This window comes from Rhinolophus ferrumequinum, chromosome 27, assembly GCF_004115265.2.
Source record: "Rhinolophus ferrumequinum isolate MPI-CBG mRhiFer1 chromosome 27, mRhiFer1_v1.p, whole genome shotgun sequence".
In the NCBI taxonomy this organism is placed as follows: Eukaryota; Metazoa; Chordata; class Mammalia; order Chiroptera; family Rhinolophidae; genus Rhinolophus; species Rhinolophus ferrumequinum.
Window position 1 is genome coordinate 19783246 of NC_046310.1, and position 24928 is coordinate 19808173.

At 41.2% G+C, this 24928-nt stretch overlaps 1 protein-coding gene across 2 annotated transcripts in view; it reads right to left on the reverse strand.

Annotated features, from left to right (window-relative positions):
- Positions 1–884: 884 nt before the first annotated feature.
- CHRM3 (cholinergic receptor muscarinic 3) overlaps positions 885–24928 on the reverse strand; it is a 210093-nt gene continuing 186049 nt past the window's right edge. For both annotated transcript variants that reach the window (XM_033099339.1, XM_033099340.1), the window contains exon 2: positions 885–4208. In XM_033099339.1, coding sequence (XP_032955230.1) covers positions 2417–4189 — 1773 coding nt within the window. In that variant the 5' untranslated portion in view covers positions 4190–4208 and the 3' untranslated portion in view covers positions 885–2416. The remainder of the gene's footprint in view (positions 4209–24928) is intronic.

A 24928-nucleotide genomic window follows, 5' to 3' on the forward strand; every position in this document is an offset into this window, starting at 1 on the left:
TCAAGGTTTCTCTGTTTCTTAAATTTAATTCTAATTTTTCTTTTTGTTTTTTTAAATACAAGAAACGTCCCTTTGTGGGGGGAAGCAGTTTCGGAGATTCGAAAATGATGGGAATTACTGAAGTACGGGGAGACTTGAATCAGCATTCACATATTTATTAGTGTCAGGCCAACTTGAGAAATTAAATATAGATGCAATTGCTCACTAGACGTTTCACAGGTGGGTAACATAACATTCTGTAGTTTGCTATACACGTTAGAAAAGAGTCTCTGGTTTTTCTTGTTCTTTGGTTGAATGTGGGCCAAAAAAAAAACAAAACAAAAAAACAACAACTCTTTCAGTTACACTGATTTACTTTTTTCCCCTTGTCACGTGATTTCAAACACAATGGTGGAGGGTGCTTGTTCAGCTCCCATCAGGATTAAGTAAAGAGTGATTTTAAACATTTGTGTTGAAGTTACAGTTGACTTTTTATTACCTAGAAAGAGTTAGGTACTTGCTGACGCCCACAGAATGACGTTTTTCTTCTTAGCCACATGAAAGCTCAATATACCCTACTCGCTGGACCTTGAAGAATCACTTTCAAGGTACCATGGCTGAAAACCGAAGAGTAATATTTATCGACATTAAATAGACACTTGGTGAAGTATGCATAAATATTTCTTCATATAAACATAACACGAAATTAAATAGTTCAGAAACACAGACACCACTGAGTACACGTCCACTGTGGCCAAAGTCACCTGTAAACACCAGCTCACACGGAATACAAAAGCAGCTTCTACCCTGGCTCCAGTCAGCACGGAGCCCTGTACAAAGGTGAGATTTCTCCTCAACCCGCCCCCACCCACCCCACCACCCTCCCTTCCCTCTCCCCACCCAGCCCCAGCAAAAGGAAAAGAAGGGACCCCAACAATTACAGCAGCAACAAAAATGACAGCAATCGCAGCACCCCTCCTATCCCCCAAATAGAACATTTAGCAATTTGTTCAATTCAGAAGAGAATAAAAAAACAAAACAAAACAGTTTTTCCAAGTGTAAGGATATCAATTTGAAGCATGACTTTTCAAAGTGTATTCCTTTCTTTGGAGGACATGTGACTTGCGAAGCTTCACATCTTATTGGGGGAAGCTCAGAAGACCAAGAAGCACTGGCCACAGCTAAGTAACAAAGGTGTAAAGTTTTTCATTTAGAAGATGCCAGGTAGCAAGAAATAGAATACCATGTTCTCCTTCATTCCCCCTCACAATGTCTTTTTACTTTGCCATATATATTGCTGTGTATGACATTCAAACGTGACACTGTTACTGAGTTGTGAGCCGCTGAGATAGCAGACGTTTTGTTTGGAGGCATTCAGATTTGGACAGTTAAATGCAAACATGTGGACATGGTCCATTTTTTTGCTCAGAGGGGCCTGATTTGATTTACCTCTGCTGAGGATATCAACAAGAACATAGCTTACACTCAGGGTCTGGTCAAGCCATGGCACTTGACCTTTATCACAAGGCTGTCCACTCTGCACAGACCTGCCGGGAGGGCCTGGCTGCTCTCTGCTGCATATTCTCCAGGGTGGTTTGTATAAAACAGCCCCAGTTTTCAAAACACTACACTGGGTTTATTTCACTTTTATGTTGTGTTAGGATCCCAGAGAACTTCAGTTACCAAAGTACTGAAAGCATATATTGCAGGAATAATTTGCCAGTTCAGTGATTCCCATTATATTATATACACTATGTGTGTGTGTGTGTGTGTGTGTTACACACACACACACACACACACACACATATATATATATGTACACTTATATATTTTTATTTGTAAGAAAATTGAACTGCACGGAACAATACTTTGCAGGAATCAAGAATCAAGCCTACAAATAGAGTTTAGCAACACAGCAAAGATAAGACAAAAAGCTGTATTGGGACAAGAAAGTTCAGCTTAGCAACATATGAAATAATTTCAGAACTGCAGATTCACTATCCTGACGTGTGCCACGTGGGGTGTGCGTTAACACTTTTGAGATCCTTGTAAAGAACATGGCAACTGGGCCAGCTGCTTATGCTTAGCTGAGATTCCAGAACCAATGGGGATTAAAAGAACCAAGCAGATCAATTTGGGTGTATAATTGCTATGAAACAATTTTTTTCCTCTTTAAGAAAAAAACACTTAAAGTCTATTTCAGAATAAATTTCTTTATATTCAGTCATATGCTTTTTTGTTTTTTGCTGAATTGGTATTTGACTTTTATATTAAAATGGATTTATCCAATGGATCAGTAAACAGGCAGCTTCTTTCACATCTGGGTGATAAGAACATGTTTCTCATCACCAGAAAACATCCCACCCTCACCTTACTCCCTCCTAAGGTTTGTGGGTTGATGTGTGCGTTTGGTCACTGCTATTGACAAAACCTCATTCTACAAGGCCTGCTCGGGCACACGCTTGTGAAAAATCACGGACTGTCTTTGCTGGTACTGCTGCTTGCGCCTCTTCCTTTTGTCACACTGGCACAGCAGCAGCATCTTGAAAGTGGTTCTGAATGTTTTGTTGCACAGGGCATAGCACACAGGGTTCACGGTGCTGTTGATGTAGCACAGCCAGTAGCCCAGATTCCAATAGGTTTTGGGTATGCAGCTGTCACAAAATGTGTTCACCAGAACCATGATATTGTAGGGGGTCCAGGTGATGATAAAGGCAAGCAAGATGGCACTGAGGGTCTGGGCTGCTTTCTTCTCCTTGATGAGTGACATCCGTTTCCGCTTGGTGATCTGACTTCTGGTCTTCAGAGCAAATCTCTTGGCCAGCGTGGCTTCCTTGAAGGACAGAGGTAGAGTGGCCATGGTCTTACTCACCGAGGAGTTGACATCAGAGGTCTTGGCTGTGTCCACGGCTGACTCTAACTGGATGGGAAGCTTGGAGAAGCTTTTTGGAAAACTGCCTCCGTCGTCCATGCTCTCCTGGGCCTGCAGCTTGCTGGCTTTCCTCTCCAAGTCCACTGTCCCCAGTTCCTCGTCGGGCACCTGCAGGTTGTCTGATGAGGGTAACTTGGTGGAGTTGAGAATGGTGCTGTGACCTGGAAGCTTGAGGACAATGGAATAGATGGCTCGTGTCTCTGAGCCCATGTCCTCCTCATCTGAGGATGCGGAGTTTTCCAGAGATGCAGCAGCGTCGTTATTATTCCAGCTGTCACTACTGCTTTGGTCTTGGTCCATCTGCTCAGCACTGGGCTTCCAGCTCTTGGTTGTGAACCAGAAGTGGCAGCCGCCATACTTCCTCCGGGCTGAGCGTTTCATGTTTTGCTGTTGAAGTTCATAGCTACTGCAGCTTCGAGAACTGCCTGTGGGGTGGACGAAGCTTTCTGCCTCCGCTTCTGTCCCCGAGGCTTGTAGCCCAGCAAGCTCTTTGGTACGTTTTTCAGTTTCCTTATAGATCCTCCAGTATAAAATAGTCATAATGGTGACAGGCATATAAAAGGCAGCGATGGCCGTGCCAAAGGTAATAGTGGGCTCACTGAGGAACTGAATGAAACACTCCCCTGGGGGCACAGTTCTCTTCCCAACAAAGTACTGCCAGAACAAGATGGCAGGGGCCCAAAGGATGAAAGAGATGACCCAAGCCAGACCTATCATCACACCAGCTCGTTTTGTTGTTCGTTTGGCCCGGTATGTGAGTGGCCTCGTGACGGAAAAGTACCTGTCAAAGCTAATCACCAGAAGATTCATGACTGAAGCATTGCTGGCCACATAGTCAATGGAAAGCCAGAGGTCACAGGCCAAGTTCCCTAAAGCCCATCGATTCATGATAATGTAGGTAGTAAACAGATTCATTGAAATGACCCCAATAATCAGATCGGCACAGGCCAGGCTTAAGAGGAAGTAGTTATTGACAGTCTTCAGCTGCTTGTTGACCTTAAATGCCACTATCACCAGGATGTTGCCGATGATGGTCACCAAGGCCACGACGCCCGTTAAGAATGCAATGAAGACCACTTGCCAGATGGTATGGCCTCCCAGGGGGTCACTGGTCGTGCCATTTGGAGAAGACAAATCCCCAGCTGCTGGAGAAATGTTGTAGCTGCCAAAACGAGTGACGATTCCTGGGGGCAGCCCTGCAGCCGAGGAGTCATGCATCCAGGAGGAGCTGATGTTTGGGAACAAAGGCGAGGTTGTGTTGTTATTGTGCAAGGTCATTGTGACTCTCTGACATAGTCTGGGGACAAAAGAGAGAAAAGATGCAGTTAGGAAAATGTCTGCCTTCATTTGATTGATTCTTTGCATTGCATACTTTAAAAGGCAGAAGACCTAGGAGAAGATGTTGCATCTCAGAGAGGCCAAAACATCAAATTTATTCTCTTCTTTTAAAGGTCACGAGTCTAGGATGGGCTGAGATCGACTCGACTGTTTCAAGGTAGCACAATTAGCTAGTGGCATGCACTGGACATTGTACTTTCCCCCCACATTTTCCATATTTCTAAATATATACCACATCTATTTCCACATAATGCTGTTATCAGACAAAAATCTTCCTTACTTCTCTTATTTTAAAAAGAAGAGAGAAAATAGATGCTTATGTGATACTCAGCCAGTGTAGTTTTATCATCATGCTACTGGATACGTTAAGCTTCTTCATTTGCATTTTATCCACCTGGGCATTTACGTATGCCAGGCTCCAGACATAAGTGACTTTAAGGCGATACGGTCCATTCAAGCTTCCTTGCAATGAGGAACAATGACCCGGAGTAAATGGGGGAAATCAGCGGGAATCCCCTCCCACTACATTATCTCTTTAAAACACAGGTAGAAAAAGTAATGCACTCGTTCTTTTTAATGGATGGTAACAGTATACAAGTCAGCGATCTTACGCTGGATAATGTGCAGAATCTTTTCCAGACTGTTCTGAATTGACCAAACCAGTTTGAATATTTCTAGGATACAGGTATATTAAAATTTTATTTTTCAATTACAGTTGACATACAGTATTATATTAGTTTCAGGTGTACAGCATAGTGAGTAGACATTTATATAACTTAGGAAGTGATCACCGTGATAAGTCTAGTACCCACCTGACACCATACATAATTGTTACAATGTTACTGACTATATGCCCCATGCTGTACTTTACATCTCCATGACTTTTTATAACGGGCAATTTGTACTTCTTAATACCTTCACATTTTTTCACCCAGTCCCCCAATACCCCTGATATCTGGCAACCAGCAATTTGTTCTCTGTATCGATGAGTTTATTTCTTTTGTTGTTGTTGTTTTTTAGATTCCACATGCAAGTGAAATCATATGATATTTGTCTTTCTCTGTTGGACTTATTTCACTTAGCATAATACCCTCTAGATCCATTCATGCAAATGGTAAGATTTCATTCTTTTTTATGTCCAAGTAATATTCCGTTGTATATATGTACCCCTTCTTCTTTATCCAATTGGCTATTGATGGATACTTAGGTTGCTTCTACATCTTGGCTATTATAAATAGTGCTGCAATAAACATAGGGGTGCATATATCTTTTCAAATTAGTGTTTTGCATTTCTTTGGATAAATACCCAAAAGTGGAATTGCTCGGTCATAAGGTAGTTCTACTTTTAATTTTTTGAGGAACCTCCATACTGTTTTCCATAGAGGCTGCAACAATTTGCAGTCCCACCAACAGTGCACCAGGGTTCCCTTTTCTCCACATCCTCATCAGTACTTGTTGTTGGTTGACTTATTGATGATGGCCATTCTGACAGGTGTGAGGTGATATTTCATTGTGGTTTTAATCTGCATATCTCTGATGGTTAGTGACATTCAGCATCTTTTCATATGCACAATGGCCATATGTATGTCCTCTTTGGAAAAACCTCTATTCAGGTCCTCTGCCCAATTTTTAATTGGATTGTTTTGTGTTTTTTTTTTTTTGTTTTGGTGTTAAGTTTTATGAGTTCTTTATAAATCTTGGATATTAACCCCTTATTTAGGTTACATGGGCTATTACCTTCTTGCAATTGGAATGCTGTCTTTTTGTTTTGTTGATGGTTTGTTTTGCTGTGCAAACCCTTTTCATTTTGATGTAGTCCCATTTTTTAAAAATTTTTTCTTCTGTTTCCCTTGCCCAAGGAGAGCTATCCAAAAAAACATTACTAAGAGCAATGTCTGAGTTTACTGCCTATGTTTTCTTCTAGGAGTTTTATGGTTTTGGGTCTTATGTTTTTAAGCCTTTAATCCATTTTGAGTTTATTCTTGTATATGGCATAAGAAGGTGGTCCAGTTTCATTTCTTTTTGCATGTATCTGTCCATTTATTGAAGAGACTGTCTTTACCACATTGTATATTAACACCTTTGTCATCGATTAAATGACAATATAGGCATGGGTTTATTTCTGGGCTCTCTATTTTGTTCCATTTATCTATGAGTTTCGACAATTAAGGTCACGAACTCATCCTAGAAAAAGTGCTAACATGCCTCATTGCTGAATATCACTGCGGTCACCTTCGAAGTACTCCCCTTGGGAAGCTATGCACCAACGACACCAGCGCCTAGTCCCCCCTTCCAAGCAATTTTGGAACTTTTTCTGGAATGGCCATCATAGCTGTCATTGTATTACCCCTGATGTCCTGAATGTCATCGCAATGTCTTCCTTTTAATATTTATTTTTCTCTTCGGATAAAGAAAGAAGTCACTGGGGGCCAGATCAGGTGAGTAGGGAGGGTGTTCTAATACAGTTATTTGTTTACTGGCTAAAAACTCCCACACAGACAGTGCTGTGTGAGCTGGTGCATTGTTGTGGTACAAGAGCTACACATTAATTGCTGGCGAAAAGTTCAGGTCGTCTAACTTTTTCACGCAGCCTTTTCAGCACTTCCAAATAGTAAACTTGGTTAACTGTTTGTCCAGTTGGTACAAATTCATAATGAATAATCTCCCTGGCATCAAAAACAGGTTAGCAACATTGGTGCAACAAGTTCCGTAAACTTGTCAGACCTTCGTGTGTGTGTGTGTGTGTGTGTGTGTGTGTGTGTATGTTGGTTCTTGATTTCATCTACGAGTATGTATTTTTCCAGACCATTTTCACTGCATTACATTTAGGAGCATACTCAGAATTGATTCACTAAGATTTTCAAAATGTAAGTCAGGAGACAATTATTGGGTCAACATGAAAATAACAACAAAAAAACAGAATTGAATAGGACATATCAGAACATAATGATATAATGACATAATAGGACATAATGACATAATAGGACATAATGACAGTAAGTGCTGTTTCAAACACTTCTGTTTAAGATACATACACATATACATCCATGCACACAGTCATGATGTAAAATGTGTTTTGTACTGTGGGTCATGGTCAACAATGTTTGAAAGCCACTGAAATGGATAGTTTGACATCTTTTACTAACCCTTTTAAATAAGGAAGTGAAACAGAAAATTTGAAGAAACAATTTGAGACTACTAAGTTTAGGGGAAAGTAAAGAAGAGCTATGAGACATTGACTCTCTTTTCCCTAGTTATGGCATAAAATTTTCTGGGATTATAAATCAGTAAAACTCATAGATAACTATTAAAATTTAAAAGTATGCATAAATATCCAACGTGGAAACACACGTAAAAGTGCTTAGAGAAATCTAAAGGCCAATATAAACATGACAACTTTTTTTGTGATGAATTTGAAGGAGACAAACTCATTTTGTTTCCTCGAAGCCATCCCGGCAGTGTCTATCTTGAAAAACGGATTGGGGACTCTCAATTTTTAAACCTCTGAACTAACTGAAAATGTGTAAGTTAATTTTTTATAGACGTCTAAATTAATTCTACTCTACCTCCATTACTATAATTATTATTATTATTATTATTATATTTTAAATATTTTTTTTATTGGGGAAGGGGAACAGGACTTTATTGGGGAACAGTGTGTACTTCCAGGACTTTTCCAAGTCAAGTTGTTGCCCTTTCAATCTTAGTTGTGGAGGGCGCAGCTCAGCTCCAAGTCCAGTTGCCATTGTTAGTTGCAGAGGGCGCAGCCCACCAACCCTTGCGGGAGTCGAAGAGTCGAACTGGTAATCTTGTGGTCAGAGCCCATGCTCCAACCAACCAAGCCATCTGGCCACCTGGGCGCTGAGGGGCAGCTCATTGACTTCATTCTAGTTGTGGAGGGCACAGATCGCTGGCCCATGTGGGAATCGAACCGGCAGCCCTGTTGCCCAGAGCTTGCCCTCTAACCAACTGAACTACCCGTCCACCCTATTACTATTATTTTGATCATGAAGGGCCAGGGGAAAACTTAAAAATTGCGTTGCAGTTTGCAAGACTAATTATTAGTGCTTCTTCCATATTAGGAATCCAGTATGCATAAAAAGGGCTTATTTTGGGACTTTCTTTGAATTGCCTTCCTTGTTAAGAGTGTCTGTCTTCTGTTATAATTCATTACAGTATTCAACAGCTAACACAAGTTTTCCCAAAGTTTTCTTGGTCAGGGGAAGGCAAAACCAGAGCCAGCCACCAGGTGGCAAAGCAGGCTGGGAGAACAGCTCCCGGCAGGTGCCAAGGCGGCACAGCTTTGCCAAGGTGATGACTGGGAACTTCGGCTTAGTTCAGTCATGCAGTCCGTGGAGGATATCAAACAGGGTCAACAAACCCTCTGCATTCAAACGTGTCTTTAAAGGGAATCAAACCTTTTCAGACTTGCAGAGTCAGAATCTAACCTGTGAACTCCAGTTATTCGTTTCAAGCTGCAGGGTGGAAAGATGTGCCCTAATATGGTGCAATTCCTCATGTTGTGAACAAAACATTCCAGGAGGCCAAAACTGGAATAAAGTTCCTTTTGAAAAGGAGAAGCCTGCGTTTAGACAGTGGAGGTACCATGCTGCCTTCCTTGGTTGCTGCCTTTTGGAAGTTTTATTCAAATTGACAACAGAAGTGAAGGATGTTTGCAAACGTACTTGCTTATCTCAACAGCTGTTGCTGAAATAACAGTGTTTTACCTCAAAAACAAAAGTACATTGGACTAATGATTATCTGCTTTATCACGCTGAAGCCTAAAACCTTCTGTTATTAGAATTTCTAGAGAAATGGCAAGAAGTAAAACAGAAATGTTAAGCAGTTCTTTTTAAACATTTACAAAAAGGCCGCTCTGCCCAGAGGGCCTCTGCAGTTCTGAGGGAAAAAGCGGTAACGTGCGGATTATGTTCTACTGCAAACTTTATGACCGAAGATTTAGTTATTATTTTTCCAACATTCTGAAATTTTAGGGTTGTTTATTTTAAAGACAGTGCTTTTGTAATAGAGGCTCATACGCGATTCATTTGAAATGCCATTAGAGCTAATATAATTGTAGAAGTGATTCTGATTAAAAACCTTCGAGTACAAACCGTCATTTGCACTAAGTATTTCTAACATGTCAGTTTATGTACTGAGAGGACACCTGGTGAAGAAAGTTCTTTTGCCTTGATATTTATGATGACTGTACGTTAGACTATTTATGATTTTTTTCAAGATCTATATTTATCAGAGTATTTATTTTTGAATCTGGACATATTCCATACATCTCGTCTCCTTTTAAACTTCAGCTTATTTGCACGCCCCAATTCACACACGCACAGAAGACTGTAGGGTTGGAAAGAAAGTAGAAGTACGTGGGAGATAGGCAGAATTCGTGAAACCGGCCCTGCCATCGTGCCTTAGGGTCAGGAAACATACTGATTCTGCTCCGGGGACAAATCGCCTGAGCACTCTGATCCTGCTTCCTCATCCATAAACGAGCATCGCTTAGGATTAGACAGAAGGTGTACAAAGCACTCAGAATAGCCTGACTGGTCCATAGCGGTTTTTAAAAAATGGTTAGACTAATAATTTTCTATGATTTTTGATTTTATGGAATGTTTTTTTTTTTCCCCCCAAGGTTAACAAGATCTAACATTTGTTGAGTATAAACATTTGTTGGGTTGAGTTCTCAACTCAGGGTGACTTGGCCCCGAGGGGACATTTGACAATGTCTGGAGACATTTTCTTGCCACAACTTGTGGAGAATGTGCAACTGGCATCTGGTGAGTGGAGGCCAGGGAGGCTGATAAACATCCTACAATGCACAGGACAGCCCCCTACAACAAAGGACTATCTGGCCCAAGAGGTCCATAGTGCTGAAGTTGAGAAATTTTAGTGTAACAGAGATCCAGAAGAACGTTGTAGCATTTTTATTTGCCAGGAAAATCTGGAAAATGTCCTGGCACTTACTAACCTGGCAAATTCTAAATGTCTTCAAGAGTCAGCTCACATTTAATTTCTCTGGAAATCACACTTTCCACCCTCCCTCCAAGGATGAATCTCGTATTCATTTACTTGACTACTCCTCAATTGTTACTTCAGATAGTCAGCGCATGTAAGTGCTCACTGCAGCTTCCACTGGACACAGAGTTCTTGCTCCCCGGGAACGACTTGTAGCCACCGTCAACTAAACAAAATCATTGCAACAGAAGGAGAGTGAATAATTGGCTTTGCTTGAGTCAGTGAGGAGGGAGCAACGTAGAGGACATTTTGTGAATCCTGAAGAATAAAACTGCAGCTGCCAAGCAGTAAAGAGAGAACACAGCCCTCCAAACAGAGGGGCTAGCATACCGAAGTGCCCCCTCAGTGCACACAGCATTTCAATTGGTCTTTCTCACTACACTAAAGGCGCCTTGAGGGAAAGTTCCATCTTCTCCCATCAAACTCTTTACTGAGATCTGGCACAATTTCCTGCCTATAGTAGACCCAGAACTATTATCAGGATTAACATAGTTACACGTTGGACTGGAGAACTGATCACAAAAGGGCTCAAGGAGATAAAATTGAAGAAAAGGTCAAGACATGGAAAGGCAGAATAGAGGTTGCATTTGAGCAGTCACTTTAAGGGACCGAGAGTCACAGGCTGGGGACTCCAGGGGCGGCTGTAGGGAAGGCTATGAAACTACACTGGGTTTTCAAAATGATCTCAGATATAGTGGCATTCTTCTGGGACTGACCCAAGAAAAGGAATAATTCAGTGGAATCCATTTTTCAGGACAGGAAGGAGGTGTGGCTGGGAAAGAAGGGGCATTCCCTTGATAACTGGGCCCCTCCAGGGACTGCGTCAGCCTCTTCCACTTCAGAGGAAGACAGAGGAGTTTGCAAATAACCTCACCATCTCTTCAAATGTCTGTCTGATAATGGGCACAATACAGAGTTTTCTGGGAAAACAAGCATTATGTAATACAAAAATTATTTTGTAACTTCTCTTTGAGTACACTCTGGACCTCACACTGTTAACACTTGTCACACACCCTGAAGGTACTAGGAGTTGCCACAGGGGACAGACAGCCTAGGTTTGAGTCCTAGCTTGTCATTTATGAGCTGTGGGACCTCAGGTTTGTCATTAAAGCTCTGAGATCCTCAGGGTCCACAGGAAAAAAAATTAAGAATAATAAGATTGTATGATCGTTAAGCAAATTCAATGAAATTATAGGTAAAGCCTCTGATACAACTGCCATCACTCAGTCTGTGTTTTATAAATGGGAGTCCTCTCTCTCCTGCTTCATGATCACACTTGGAGCTGCTGTCCCTGAGATATGCAGCAAGGTGGCCATCGTAAGGGGTTCATTTGCACAATTTGGTCACCTGCACCATTTTCTGGTTAAATATTTGAAATATCACTTCTTATATACATGTATTTTTATTTTACCTATTTGGTTGTAAATCTCTTGGGGACAATATCAAAGGCTTTTTCTTTTTCTGTCTTTCTTTTTTTGTGTTTTTGTTTTGTTTTTTGAGTTTCCAAGTCTGTTTTAGAATCCCCAACTATGATTAAAATAAAGTGGCTCCTCAGTAAATAACATATTTATTTTAGTGGATCGATGTTTGGTGCATATGGTTCTATTGATAATTAATTTTTCTTATAAAAGCAAATCAGGCAAGGAAAAGACAGAGTAACTGTGATTTCTCTCAACAACATGAAAGCAAAAAACCCCTAAGATCAAATTTAATTCTACTGAAGAAGAGGAAGAAATGGAGAATGAAGAGGAGGAAACAGGATAGAAAGTGGAAAAACCCCACCAGTAATAAGAAAAATACACAAACTGGCAAGATGGGTTTTGGATACTCAGCAAAGAGTTTTATACATGGCTTAAGAGATTAAAAAGCCTTGTGGGAAGGAGAGGAAACCATGGAAATGAAAATAAGATACCACATTTTATTTTGATTTCTATTGTCCTTTCAGGGACATGCTTTCTAAGTTTTTTTTTTTTTTTTTATGATTTTAAGACAAACATCATGGTGACCTCAGGGCACTGCGGGTTTTGAGGTGTTTCCTTCCTCCTGCTATTACTGATAATATCTGTCCTTCAGGACCAGGTGCCTTTCTAAGTGATATGCACGTGCTGACTCCTCTATCCTCACAATCACCATGTGAAGGAAGGGGCTACTGGGCTTTCCACAGTAAGCAGGAAGAAACTGGTACAGTAAGTGGTTAAAAGATGCTCCAAGTCACACAGCTAATTGTAAGATGTAGATGTGGCTGGCTCCTGAGTCTATTCCCAACCTCTACCTTGGGAGCAGACCTGTCACAAACAAGCAAAAATTTCAAACAATACCTAATTGTATAAAGCAGAAATTCAGTCCTCTTGCCCTTGCTTCTCTTACTCCCATGCCCTAGAGGTAACCAGAGGTAACAGTTTACTTAGTAAGTAAACACTTGTTAGACGAATGGATATGCTCTTCCAAAATTTGTCCTTTTGCAAAAAGAATTATATGTGGGTGTTTTTAAGCATTCACTGTATGCCAGGCACTGTTCTTTGTGTTTACACATGTTAAGTCATTTAATCCTCACAATAAGCCTGTGAGTTAAGAGTCTTTTATTTAATAGCCAGATAAGAAAACGAAGGTACAGAGAGGTTAAGTGACTAGGCCAGGGTCACACAGCTCCTAGGGTGCAGTTAAGATCTGATCCAAGGCAGACTGATCCAAGAGTTTTCTCCCAACCACCCAATATATATTATGTTCTCTAGTTTGCCTTTTTTTTTTCTTTTTTTTGCGTATAACAATATACCACAGACGTCTTTCTTATTCAGTGCAAATAAATCTATGTCACACAAGTTATAATAGAACACAAAAACAAAGAGGGACTGTCCAGGATTCATTCATTGGCACATTATGTCCTTGGCTCAAATAGAATTTTCAGGGAATTAAAGTGCATGAGACACCGTGATTGCTGAAGAGTCTTTCTTTTAAGTGAAATGTTGCAGAGCTCAGCATCAGTGTGGCCAATATAAATCTTTAAGAGATGCTGAAAATAAAACGGCCGGTTTCCAGACTCCTTTTCCCCAATAGCTCTGTTGTAATTTTAACAAGGAGTTAAAGGCCCACGCCTCATGTTTAAAGGAGCTAATCATTGGCTATGGTCCACATCATGAAATTGTGTAGAAAATCAAACAAATGAAAGGATTTTGATGAAGTATAAGATGGATCAGGAGCTTAAACAACTCTTTTCTGAAGATACTAAACTCCAATGGCATTTGCAGATTTTGATTAAAAAACAAAATAGAAATTAAATTCTTTCAATTTGATACAAAAGTACTACCTGTCTATTAAAATGAAACAATGAGGCTAGAAACTGTGCGAATCAAAATAAAATAATTAAATGTATATTTTGGCACAGTCTGCATAATTGAATGTTGGAAAACAATGATGTCTTATTTTGAATTTCCTGAAGCTAAATGGAAACTAAAGCTCATATCACTATTAATTCAGGCTCTATGGGATTAAAAGCAAAGAGGCAAAGGAACAAAGTTGAAACAGTCCAACAAAACAGTGAGAATCCTTATCCTAAAATGTGACAGGAATATGAATGGAAAAAAAAATTAAACAGCGAAAGTGTGAAATCAATACAATGAAAAGATTAATTCAGGCAGAAAACAATAAATTATATTGAGGTTTGTGAATAAAAACAAATGAAAAATAACTGCAGTTCAAATGTTGAGGTTTGGCGCCTGGAATTATTTTTAGAAGTGCCCATCAAATTGCATTTTCTCTGAGCGATACAGCACTGGCTGCCTGAGTCTGGGCTGGGGATCGTGGCATGGAGGGTACCTTGTCCTGCTGAGCTCCGAAGCATCATCTCCCCCCAAGGGCAAGGAATGGGGGTCGTATGCATATATAACCCATCAAGTCTGCGAGTTGAATCCAGACAGACCTGATGGCAAACTATCTGTGTGAACCTAACTAAGTTAACTGGGCAGCTGACTTCACCCTCTGAAGCTTGTATTCCTGGGTTAATTACTTGTCAAGCACAGAATTCAGTGGCCAAGATGGGAAGTCTCTATGATAAATATTGTAAGCTGTATCTTACTGTTGATACCATGCATCAAAGGCCTTAAAGAATTAATATACCACGATGGAGTGGACATGCTTCTCCAAAGGAATTCTTTTAGCAATTATCAACTCCCAGAGTCCAGTGATTTTGAAGTCTTTATGATATCAGTGATTCAACATGGCACATCATGTTAACATTGGAGATGACACTGCATGTTGCACAGTGCTGTTGATATTACTGAATTGATGACAAATTTCAGTGTGTACAACATAATCTATGATATGACCAACTGTATAATAACCGGTAATGCCCTCTGTATATGGCAAAAATGTAATCAATATTATATACTATCTATGGAATATGTATACTAGAACATAATAAGTATTATGTTCACTATATATATTATATGTATTCATTAGAGTAAATCCCTATAGTAACTCTGTAAAGTAGATATTCGTAGTATTTTATGTTTGAGGAAACTAAGGCACAGAGGGGTTAAGAACTTGCCCAAGGGACTCTGGACTAGTTAAGTAGCAGTACTGGGAATATGGACTATGTCTGACCCTAAAACATACTCCCATTTGTTTAACCTATACTACAGTGGGGTCCTCTTGTAGTTGGTATTAACCATGAGATTATTTTTGTGTTCATGCAGTGCTAGCTCTAGAATCAACATATTTGATTCCTCTTTACTCTGCAATATATGAACCAGAAAACAGGTTATAAGAGAATTAAAGACGAAATAGGGTTATGCCTTTCCTGAATTTAAATTTCTACACCTTGATGCAAGCATCATCTTTTCCATTCTTATCTCCCTCATTATGCTTGATGTCCTCTGGCGGGAGTCATTTAGAATTGGTTAATTTTGGACACAGGCTAAGCATATCCCAGCCCAGTACTGATGGCCACTTCTAAAGTGAACAGAATGGTTCATGGTTGCCAGCTGCCATGGAGATGACACAGTACTCCATTGTTCTCCATCACTGGTGTAGAACACCAGTGTTCATCCATTCTGCACAAGCCAAAATTGGGATATCTGTACACTGAGGTGGGCTGTGTCCTCTGGGCAGGTGTTACACGTTAGAGGAAGTAACACTGAAATCTCCATGTTCCTTCTCTGACCCCAGCAAAGCAGGAAACCTGGCTGTGGGCAACTACTGATGAAAATTAATTGTTCAGGCCAGCTGATAAATCACTCCGTGGCTTCCCCGTGAAGGCATGGGATCTTGCACCAGAACAGGTAGCACTATCCAGTGTATTCTTCACTGCTGTTCTAATTGAAACGGTTGGTGTCCGACTGCATTTGTCTCCAGAGAAAAACACCAAAATGACCGTCAACACCACTACCTCAACAACAACAAAACTTTTCAACTATAAAAACAGACTAGTGAAAGAAAAGGCATTTTATAAAACTTGTGTTTCAGTATATTCCAATCAGGGGCAGACTTTGTGGAGACTGAAGCATCTATATCTTTATTGTCCCCTTTTAACAACATGAATACAAAATTAGGAATTTAAAACATGCAGGCAGGCCCATTTAAGTGAGAGCACTTGAATTTTTAGCTTTAGTAGCTTCATAGTAAATCTGCCTCTGATTCCAATAAAGATTGAGATGATTTAGTTAGGCTTGCAATACTGAAAGTATTCAAAACTCTCTCTATATATCTAAGGAACTCAAGATGTGCATTTATATACGTGGAGGTAATGAAATTCTCTTCAAACACATCTCAACAAACATATGCAAATAGAATGGCTGGAAATTCTGAGGCTGTGAGGAAGGAAATGCAATTCACCCAGGTATAATGCATTCCAACGGAACAGGTTTCCGAAGGTTCAATCAGCTTTTGAAATTGTTTGAGAACCCATGAGTTCCCACTCTATGCCATCAGATGATCACATTTTAAGAAGGGGGAAATAATTTTAAAAGATGCAGAGCCAGAAGTCAAGGGGCCCAACACAGGGAACATCAAGAAACTGAGTCACAGAAGCAGTCCTTTCATGAGGACAAAGGGACAAATTAGGACATGCAAGCATCCCATTTGGAGGATTCAGTTTTTCTGAGAATGATAAAGAACAAAGAGGAGGTCATATGTCAAAGGAATAAATTAACATGTCAAAGGAATGTTTGTGAGAAACTTTTCTCCATGTATTTGGCACAATGGCGACACTATGGTGTGCACACAGAAGCCCAGTAGTGCTTGGGACCCGGCTGGAATACAATTAGCAGACGTGACCAATATCCAGCTGCAGGCAGGTGCTCACTGTGGTTCTTGAAGGAATGTTAGGTGAAGCCGAATTAAAATTCTTAATGAGAGATCTGGAAATGAAAGCTAATGAAATTTTCATATGTTAGGTTTGTAATTATTGTAAGCAGAAGCAGATATATGGAATTTGATGGAACTGCCAACAATTCTACAATATATTTAAAGAAAACCTCTGACCAGATGTTATGCTATCCATGGCTCTGAAGACAGAAGACACACAGAGGATTAAGTTTAAAGGGATTACAGGAAATATTTAAATAAGATATGATAATGAGACAGAAGAGCTGGCCCTGATAAAATGTTTCCATGGGAACGTCTATTTTTTTTTTTCTTTCTTGGGATGTTTTAAATTAGAATACTACATATCCATCAGGGTTGGGAACCTTCAATGCACATACCTGGAAAATCACCAGTCTTTCGCCCATCTCCCGCCATCCACACAGCTCAACACGTTTCGCGCTGCCCACAACTGCAACCCAAGACCTTCCTTTCTCTTGTCACCAAGATCGGGGGATAGAGATGATCTTCAAGGCTTAGACTTCAAGGCAACAAACTTCAGGAAACTTATTTGTCTTCCTTGCTTTCTCAAAACTATCACCATCACGTGACTTATTCTGACTTGAAATAACAAAGCATACGTAACAGGAGCAGTTTATGTGGGACTAAATATCCTAACAGGACTTTGTTGATCACTTGGCAATAGGTTTGAGAGCATTTTAATCACATTCCCCTCAACAAGCAAGTGAGGAACCACAGAAGTTTCCATTTGACAGACCAGAGAAGGAGCGAGACCTAGAACAATTTCAGCCCAGTGTACTTGGATCAGTCAGCTGTTTGGCTTAGAGTCACCTTACACTCTATCAGAATGGAAGCTAAAGATTTCCTCTGTGGCCATTAAGGGAAAAACCCTGCAGGTGTTGTGTTGACAGAGGGTTAATGGCTTAGTCACCTGTATGTTCATGGGTAGCACCAGGCAGGTATACTCTCTACTTGATTAAAGCACAATGTGACGTTGTAGAAAGTTACTGTTTGGTACCAAAGTTGTCACTGAATAAACTTATCTGCTGCTGAAAATATACCGAGGGCTTTAGCACTAAAACATGTAGTGATATTTCTCTCAGGGTACAAGATCTGATCCCAAATAACAGTCAACAAGCCAACCAATTTGATTATAGATGATTATATACTTCACTCACAGGACTTTGCTAGACCAGTGTTTCTCAAAGTATGGCCCCTGCACCAGTAGTATCAGAACCACCTGGTTACTTGTTAGGCATGCAAAGTTTTGGACCCTACTGCTGACCTGTTGTATAAGAAATTCTGGAGGTGTCGCTCCGCAATCTGTGTTTTCACAAGCCTTCCAGGTATGTCTAAGACACATTAAAGTTTGAGAACTACTGTCCTAGAAGACTGGCATGTGTCTTTTATCTCACACATTTGCCGAATCAAGATACCCGCAAATACGGGGTAGCATGGGGGTAGTTCAGGAATATCAATTATTGTTCATTTTTTCTAAGGCACCCGACTGTTACCATTTCTCCAAAGATCTTTAAAAATTATGTTCAGGCATTCCACCTGGTCACCTCCCCATTCCCCCATTTTAATCAATCAGATTCTAAACAGGCAGTTAGATTGTTAGCTGTTTGATAGTATGAATGAATCGAGACCACTGGCATGATTCATGTCTTATTAAGACATGTGTTGGTGGGGGCTAAGCATAGTCCATGTTTTCTACCATCCGCTCAATAAGAATTCACTCTGCATGTCTCCTACTAGGAACATTTATAAGGGCAAACCTCACGAAAAAGGGAGTTGGGAGGCCAGAAGGGGGTGCTCACACAGTACCACTTGAGACCCCATCCGAAGAAGCTTCTACAGGAAAAAAAATCATCAATTACAGGCCCCAACAGGAAAGAAGTACATTGCGTTTCCTACAAGAAACCTACTGCCCAGCCACTCAGCCAGCAAGAAACTGTCACCTCCCCGAACTCTCCCTTTCCTCCAATGGACTTTTGTTCAAAACAAACATTCCAACTTCCTCCTTTTGCTCCATAAAATAACAGGACTCTCCTTTGTTTGTGGGACTTGCCTATGGCTTTTGCTGTAGCTTCTTTGTCTGGACTTGCAATTCTCTGCTACTCCCTAGTAAACCAATTTCTACACCAATAACAACTTATTGTTTTATTTTAGGTCACCACTACAAATTCGGCATCGTAAGGCTTCGAGGGACATTTAACAAACTTCAAGGCATGTTTTCCTTTAACTCAAGGAATTACAGTCTAGCTGAAGAGAATGAAACAATAGGGAACATTGAAATTATAAACAGGCTTCCATTTTGTTTTCTCTCCATAATGCCAAAGAACGTGATGGGCCAGAACAGACATGTACTGAAGACCTACTGAATGACTACCTAGCAAAAAGAGCATTTAAAATTTACTAGTAAGCCCCATCCAACTGCTGGATTGAATCTACACACACAGCCACGCAAAATAAAGGTAGAATAACTAAAAGGAAAAAGAAAGTTTAAGATGCCTGTGGTGAGCTATTTTTCTTACCCTTTACCATCCATTTACATAAGAGAGATGAACCGAATCAGTCTCAAAAAGCTTCATTAATGAAACTGAGACCACTTACTGCAGTCTTCACGTGTCAGTGTATTGGTTTCCTGTGGCTGCCATAACAAATTACCACAATTTGGGTGGCTTGAACCATGAGAAATGTATTGTTTCAGTGCTAGTGGTTAGATACTCAGAGTCAAGGTGCTTCCTCCAGGGACTCTAGGAGAGGAGACTTTCCTAGCTCCTTCCAGTTTCTAGTGGCCCAGGCATTCCTTGGTTTGTGGCCACATCCCCCTAATCTCTGCCTGCACAGCCATGTGGTGTCCTTCTCTTCCATCTGTGCTCTGGGTGTCTCTTATAATGACCCTTACTCACTGGATGAAGGGCCCACATCGATAATCCTGGATGATCACCTCATCTCACGCCCTTCACTTCACTGCATCAACAAAGACCCTTTTTCCAAATAAGGTAACATCTACGGGTTGGGGGCTTAAGAGGTGGGCATATATTTTGAGGGCTATAATTACCTTCACCTAAAACAGGCACGTTTATCTCTCCTCTGGAAGACAAAACTTTTTCTCAAACTAGGTTGATGTGTGTGTTTGTCGATGGACTTCTCTTTTCATATGATGAATACATTTATTTTGGAACTCTAGCTTTCTCAGTGTGTTTTTTATTTGCATTAGAAAAAACAATTAAGAGGGGAGAAGTATTTCCAATAATACTTCAAAAAAAAAAAAAAAGACCAAAAGATTAGAGGTGCGGATAAATATGAATATAGATGTGGAAGTGAAGTGCCAGAAAAGCAGATATAGTAGGTAGGAGACATTTCACTCTCAGCTCTTTTTCTTACATTTCAATTTCTTTAACTTATTCATATGTTTAACAAAAAAGAATTGAATGTGTACATATCTGTTAAAACTGATGGGTGAAAGCAGACCCAGAGCGAGACTGTATGGGTTCAAACCCACATACGAGTACTAGTTTTGTGCCTTTGGGCAAATTACTTAACCTCTCTATGCCTCAATTTCCTCCTTTGTAAAACATGGAGTAATGAATACCTGGACGCGTGACTGTAAAGAAGATTAAATTAATTAATAAAGCACTTAGAATGCTGGGCACAAAGGGAATAGGTTGTGTTTGCTAAGTAAATAAAATAAATGTGCCAGGTTCTGTGCTAGCCTTGGGGAGAACAAGACAAAGAAAAGGTTACCTTGTGGTAGAAAAGAGAATCTTTCAAAAAACAAATGGATACAACTGTGGTGCCACAAAGGAAATGAACAAGGCTCCGAGTTGGAGTTAAAAGGGGTATAAATTGGGGGGCCTTATTTTAGATGGTGTGGGGAAGGGTCCACACTCCAGTGAGGCGGCTTTTAACTGGAAGACGAAGACATAAAAGTGAAGCCATGAAAAAACTGGCTGGCGGAGCATTATGAGCTTTAAGATGTTGCCTATTGAGAAAATAGATTGTTTTATACTTTACATTAATGAGCCAAAAAAGTGGGTGGGAGGGAGAATGTCACTTATTCTATGGAGTAACTGGTTAAATGCGATTTGTATCTAGACTGCAGGGGCTGGAAATAAGCAGGCAATTCTCCTGAGCCACAAAGAAAACATCCCATGATGAGGGAAATACTTAGATATGTATTTCCGGAGCTACTAAAACAAGATGATCCTGAAATAATCTTGAAGAGATTTCTTTCTGTGCAACAAGTAGCCTCAGAGCTGTGGAGTCTCCGGGAAGAGAAATCACACCATTTCATTCACCATACATTTACGACACTTGGCACATGCACACAGCCTGACACGGGGGTCTGCAGGGGCCTTGCTTTCTAGCAGCTCATGGCCTGTGACAAAACACTAGGCCACATGGCCATGTAGTAGCGGACCTATATGATATTATAAAGATATGTGCATTGCAGGTTGTCATTTAGCACAGGTGAGATTCTCCTTCAATTTTGCCTTCTTATCGCTCCCGTGCCAGTTAGCAATTGAGCCACTCTCATTTTTTCCTAAATATGCATGAATAGTGATGTGAAAGACCTTAGGCAAGTTACTATATCTCTCTGTATCTCAATTTCCTAGGTGGTAAAGGAGATGATACTCACACCTCCCTGGTAGGATTGTGCGGGAATTCAGTGAACTAATATTTGAACAGTGTCTGGCACATAGCAAGAAGCCAAAAAGTGTTAAACAATTATAGTTTTTATGACTCGCATCCCCAGGAAACCTCTGAATTCAAAACAAAGTGAAAACAAACAAAATAAACCACCACCACAGCAGCTGGAGCAGTTCTGCCCTAATTAGCAGAGGATTTGGGGCAAGTAGTTTTTCCCTGTAGAGTTCAGTTTTCCTAGCTATAATTCTGTAGAACTCTTGTTTCTACATTGCCCAGTGCTTCTTTTGCTCTAGTACCTCACAAATGGTCTGGCTCTTCTTCTGCCTTGTAGGGAGAAAACCACGAAAAAGGTTTTCTTCCATTGGTGAAACTGGAGCTCACACAACTTACTTTAAATAGTTATTCAAAGGGCATAGAAAGCAGATGGTTGAGTGTGAGTTTCAAGTCAGTGGTTTGGGAGAGAACTCTGGGAAAATTATGGTACCATCTGGAGATATGGATTTTTCTGTTTGATTTAGGATGTAGGAAGCCTGGGGAAATGCGATTGAAGACAGGGTGAGGCAATTGATGAGTACCTGAAGGGTGACCCCGGTTTATTTTTGGACAGAGCCCCAATTGATTTGCCCTTTTGTTTTATTTTCCTTCTTATTCTTTCCTTCCTCCACCTCCTTCCCCTTTTTTCCCCTAAATTTATCTTTTCCTCTCTCCCACTTTCTTTGGCCATTTGTAGGCCACTTTCGTAAAATGGCACTAACTCCTCTCTGCTTCAGGGTTCTTTTATCACTTTCCTTCTTCTGCCTTCCCCACTAAACAGCTTACCCTCTGCTTCCTCAGCTGAAAACTAGTCTGTTTCCTCTTCTGAACTCACAGGAATACCATACAAATGAACATCAACAAGCAGATGTTTGAAAGTATCCACTGTATTTTCATGGGTCTCAGAAACAGATACGACTTCCAGGATGACTAGTGCTGCTGCTTTTCGGGATGGGGAGGGAGAGAATTTTCTTCAAGCAGAATGACCAGATAGGAAGCTGCGTGGGAGCCTGGAGGCATGGGTGCGCGACTGGCTTTGTTTTGGACCAGCAAGTTCTTTTCTGAGGGGGCTGGAGGGCCGAGAGGAAGGTGCCAGTCCTCTCTCCTCTCCTGCTTTCATGGCTTCTGGCTCTGCACTCGGGGCACTGCCAGCCTGTGGCCCTGCCCCTGACCAGACAGTTTATCCAGGAGACTGGTTTCCAATTCAGTGAGTCCTACCTTCCTTGCCAGTGGAATCCACAGATTGAAAAACGAAAACCTGGCACATTTGTGGATGTCTTACTAAACATAAGCAACTCAAAGTTGGTTTCTGTGGGACCATGTGGATAGAAACACCAAACTGATAAAACCTGGGAAGCACAGCCCAGTTGGAACGACCAACAGAGGCTGCCTGGTTGTGATGTTTAAAGCAGTGCTTCTCCAGGGTGGTCCACGAGCGCCCGCATCACCGGGGCGTTGGTTAAAATGCAATTTCTCGGGGCTCACTCTAGACCTGCTGACTCAGAAACTTTGGGGGGACACCCAGCAATGTTTACCCAGCCACGTATGCATTCTGAGGCACACTCAAGTTCGAGGACTCCTGCTTACAAGGAGTCTGGATTCATTCTCTCTGCTGTACCTCTGTACTTGCCACTCTTTCGGCCCAGGGAGTCCTGCCTCACCATCCACAGTCACCTAGTTCAGCCCAGGAAGATGCTGCTGGAGCCCCGTTCTCTTCAGGCTAGATTAGCTGGCCTTGTTGGGCAGTCACAGAGCACCCAGAACATGTCCTCACAGGGCAATGATGAAACCAACTGTATGTTAACCGTCTGTCTGACCTCTCACCTCCCTCGGCACCTGTGGTCATCACAGGGCGCAAGTCTGCTCTCAATCATCCCCCTTTGGCTCATGTCTAAGAAACTGCCTGGCAGAGGCAGCAGATAGATGTACGTGGGGGTGGGAAGAAAGAAGACAGAATCTAGTTTAAAATCTATCAATTTAAAAATACTGAGAGGTAAGTCATCTCATAAAATTTTCTGTTAAAAAAAAAGTTTGGCTATTTCCCCCTAATGGAAAGAAGCACGGAGCAGGCATTTGACCCTTGGGTTTTGAATCCTCTCTGAAAGAATGCTTACGATAGAACCTGGAACTGGAATCTAAATTCCCTGTGAGTGCCTTTTATAGAGTAAAACTGCAAGCAAACATGATGACAGTGTGTACGTATGTCTGTGTTTCCAGGAGAGAGAAAGGGAAAGAGGGGGGCAGTTCTAACATAAATTTGCTTCATTTTTCCGTAAGCCCCTTTTGTTGAAGTTATCAACTGTGACTTGTGGAAGGTGAAAAGAAAAATGACATTTCTAGCTCTCCCTCCGAGTTGTTAATAATCAGATGACTTCTTGTAAAGGTGCTTGGTTTGCGAAACCCTTTGGTGACTCTGCAAACTAAGAAAAGTCAAGGTCACGAAGTGTGTGCTGAATAAACACTCTAGGGAATTGGTTGTCGGTATAGCCAACATTTAAAAAAAAGTTACACAGCCTGCCCCAAATGTAGAGTAACTTCAGTAACAATCCCTCTGGCTTCCTAGAGTTTGCTTTTAACCCCATCATGCTGGCACGTATGATTGGCAGCCTGAACTGACCAGAGCAAGGCCATGGCACCACGGCACTCTCTGTCGCAGGAATGTTTATTTGGCACAGTTAGTGGGTCGGTGGAGGCTAGTCTCATGCACAGTGGAGATGTCCACTCAGGCTATGGATGTCGCTTTCCGCTCACCATTTATATGGAGGCATAGAGAGAGCTGGGCTGCAGAGGACAGTGGGGCACAGTTGAAGACACTGTCCTGCTCAGGGTTTAATGGTTTTCCCGGTCCCAGCAAGGGCCCCACATAAGCCTGGCCCTTTTCTGGCCTCAGGTTTCCTGTGACACCTCAGCATCATACCATCAATTTTCCTTTTCGTTTTCACTACCTCCAGCTGCTTTCTGAAGCTGATAACCACAGGAGTGATGAGGAGTGTTGTATCGACAATAAGGGCATACCGATATTTTAACATTTAGAAATGAGGTCACTGTCAGGAATGGGGTGCTCCTTATCTCTGTGTATAACTAACAGTTCAGTTCTGCAAGTAGGTCCCTTAAAATCAAGCTGGTTAGTCAAATGACTCCTGTCTCACGGGCTAATGCTACTGACATCTAAGGAGGGCTAATACCGAACCTGTTCTCGTTTTGCCACTCTTCAGTTCTGAATAATAAACAAAAGTGGAATTACTCAGCATGTTACTGGGAAAAAGGTATTGAAATTGGGTTTTTGATGCTCCCACCCCTACAATTTAGGGATTAAGATGTGGTCAAGTATTGGGGAGGCTACGTACTTCGCCTACAACACTGTGTAAAACTACTTCTTGGGGGAGAGTTTGGGGAGGACATTGGGCTGGCAATAAGTGCTCTGATTTGGGGATGGAGGGAGCAAGTTTCTGTCTTTTAATTCATTTGATATTGTCTTGGAAGAAACAACAGGAGATAGCATAAGAAACATTACATAGAAAAATACTAACTTTCCGTTAGTTTTGACCAATTGCTACTCATTTCCCCCAACATGCTACATCAAACACCAAGAAAAGAAGGCCAACACTCTGACACAGAATGAACTTAAAACGATAATGGCTC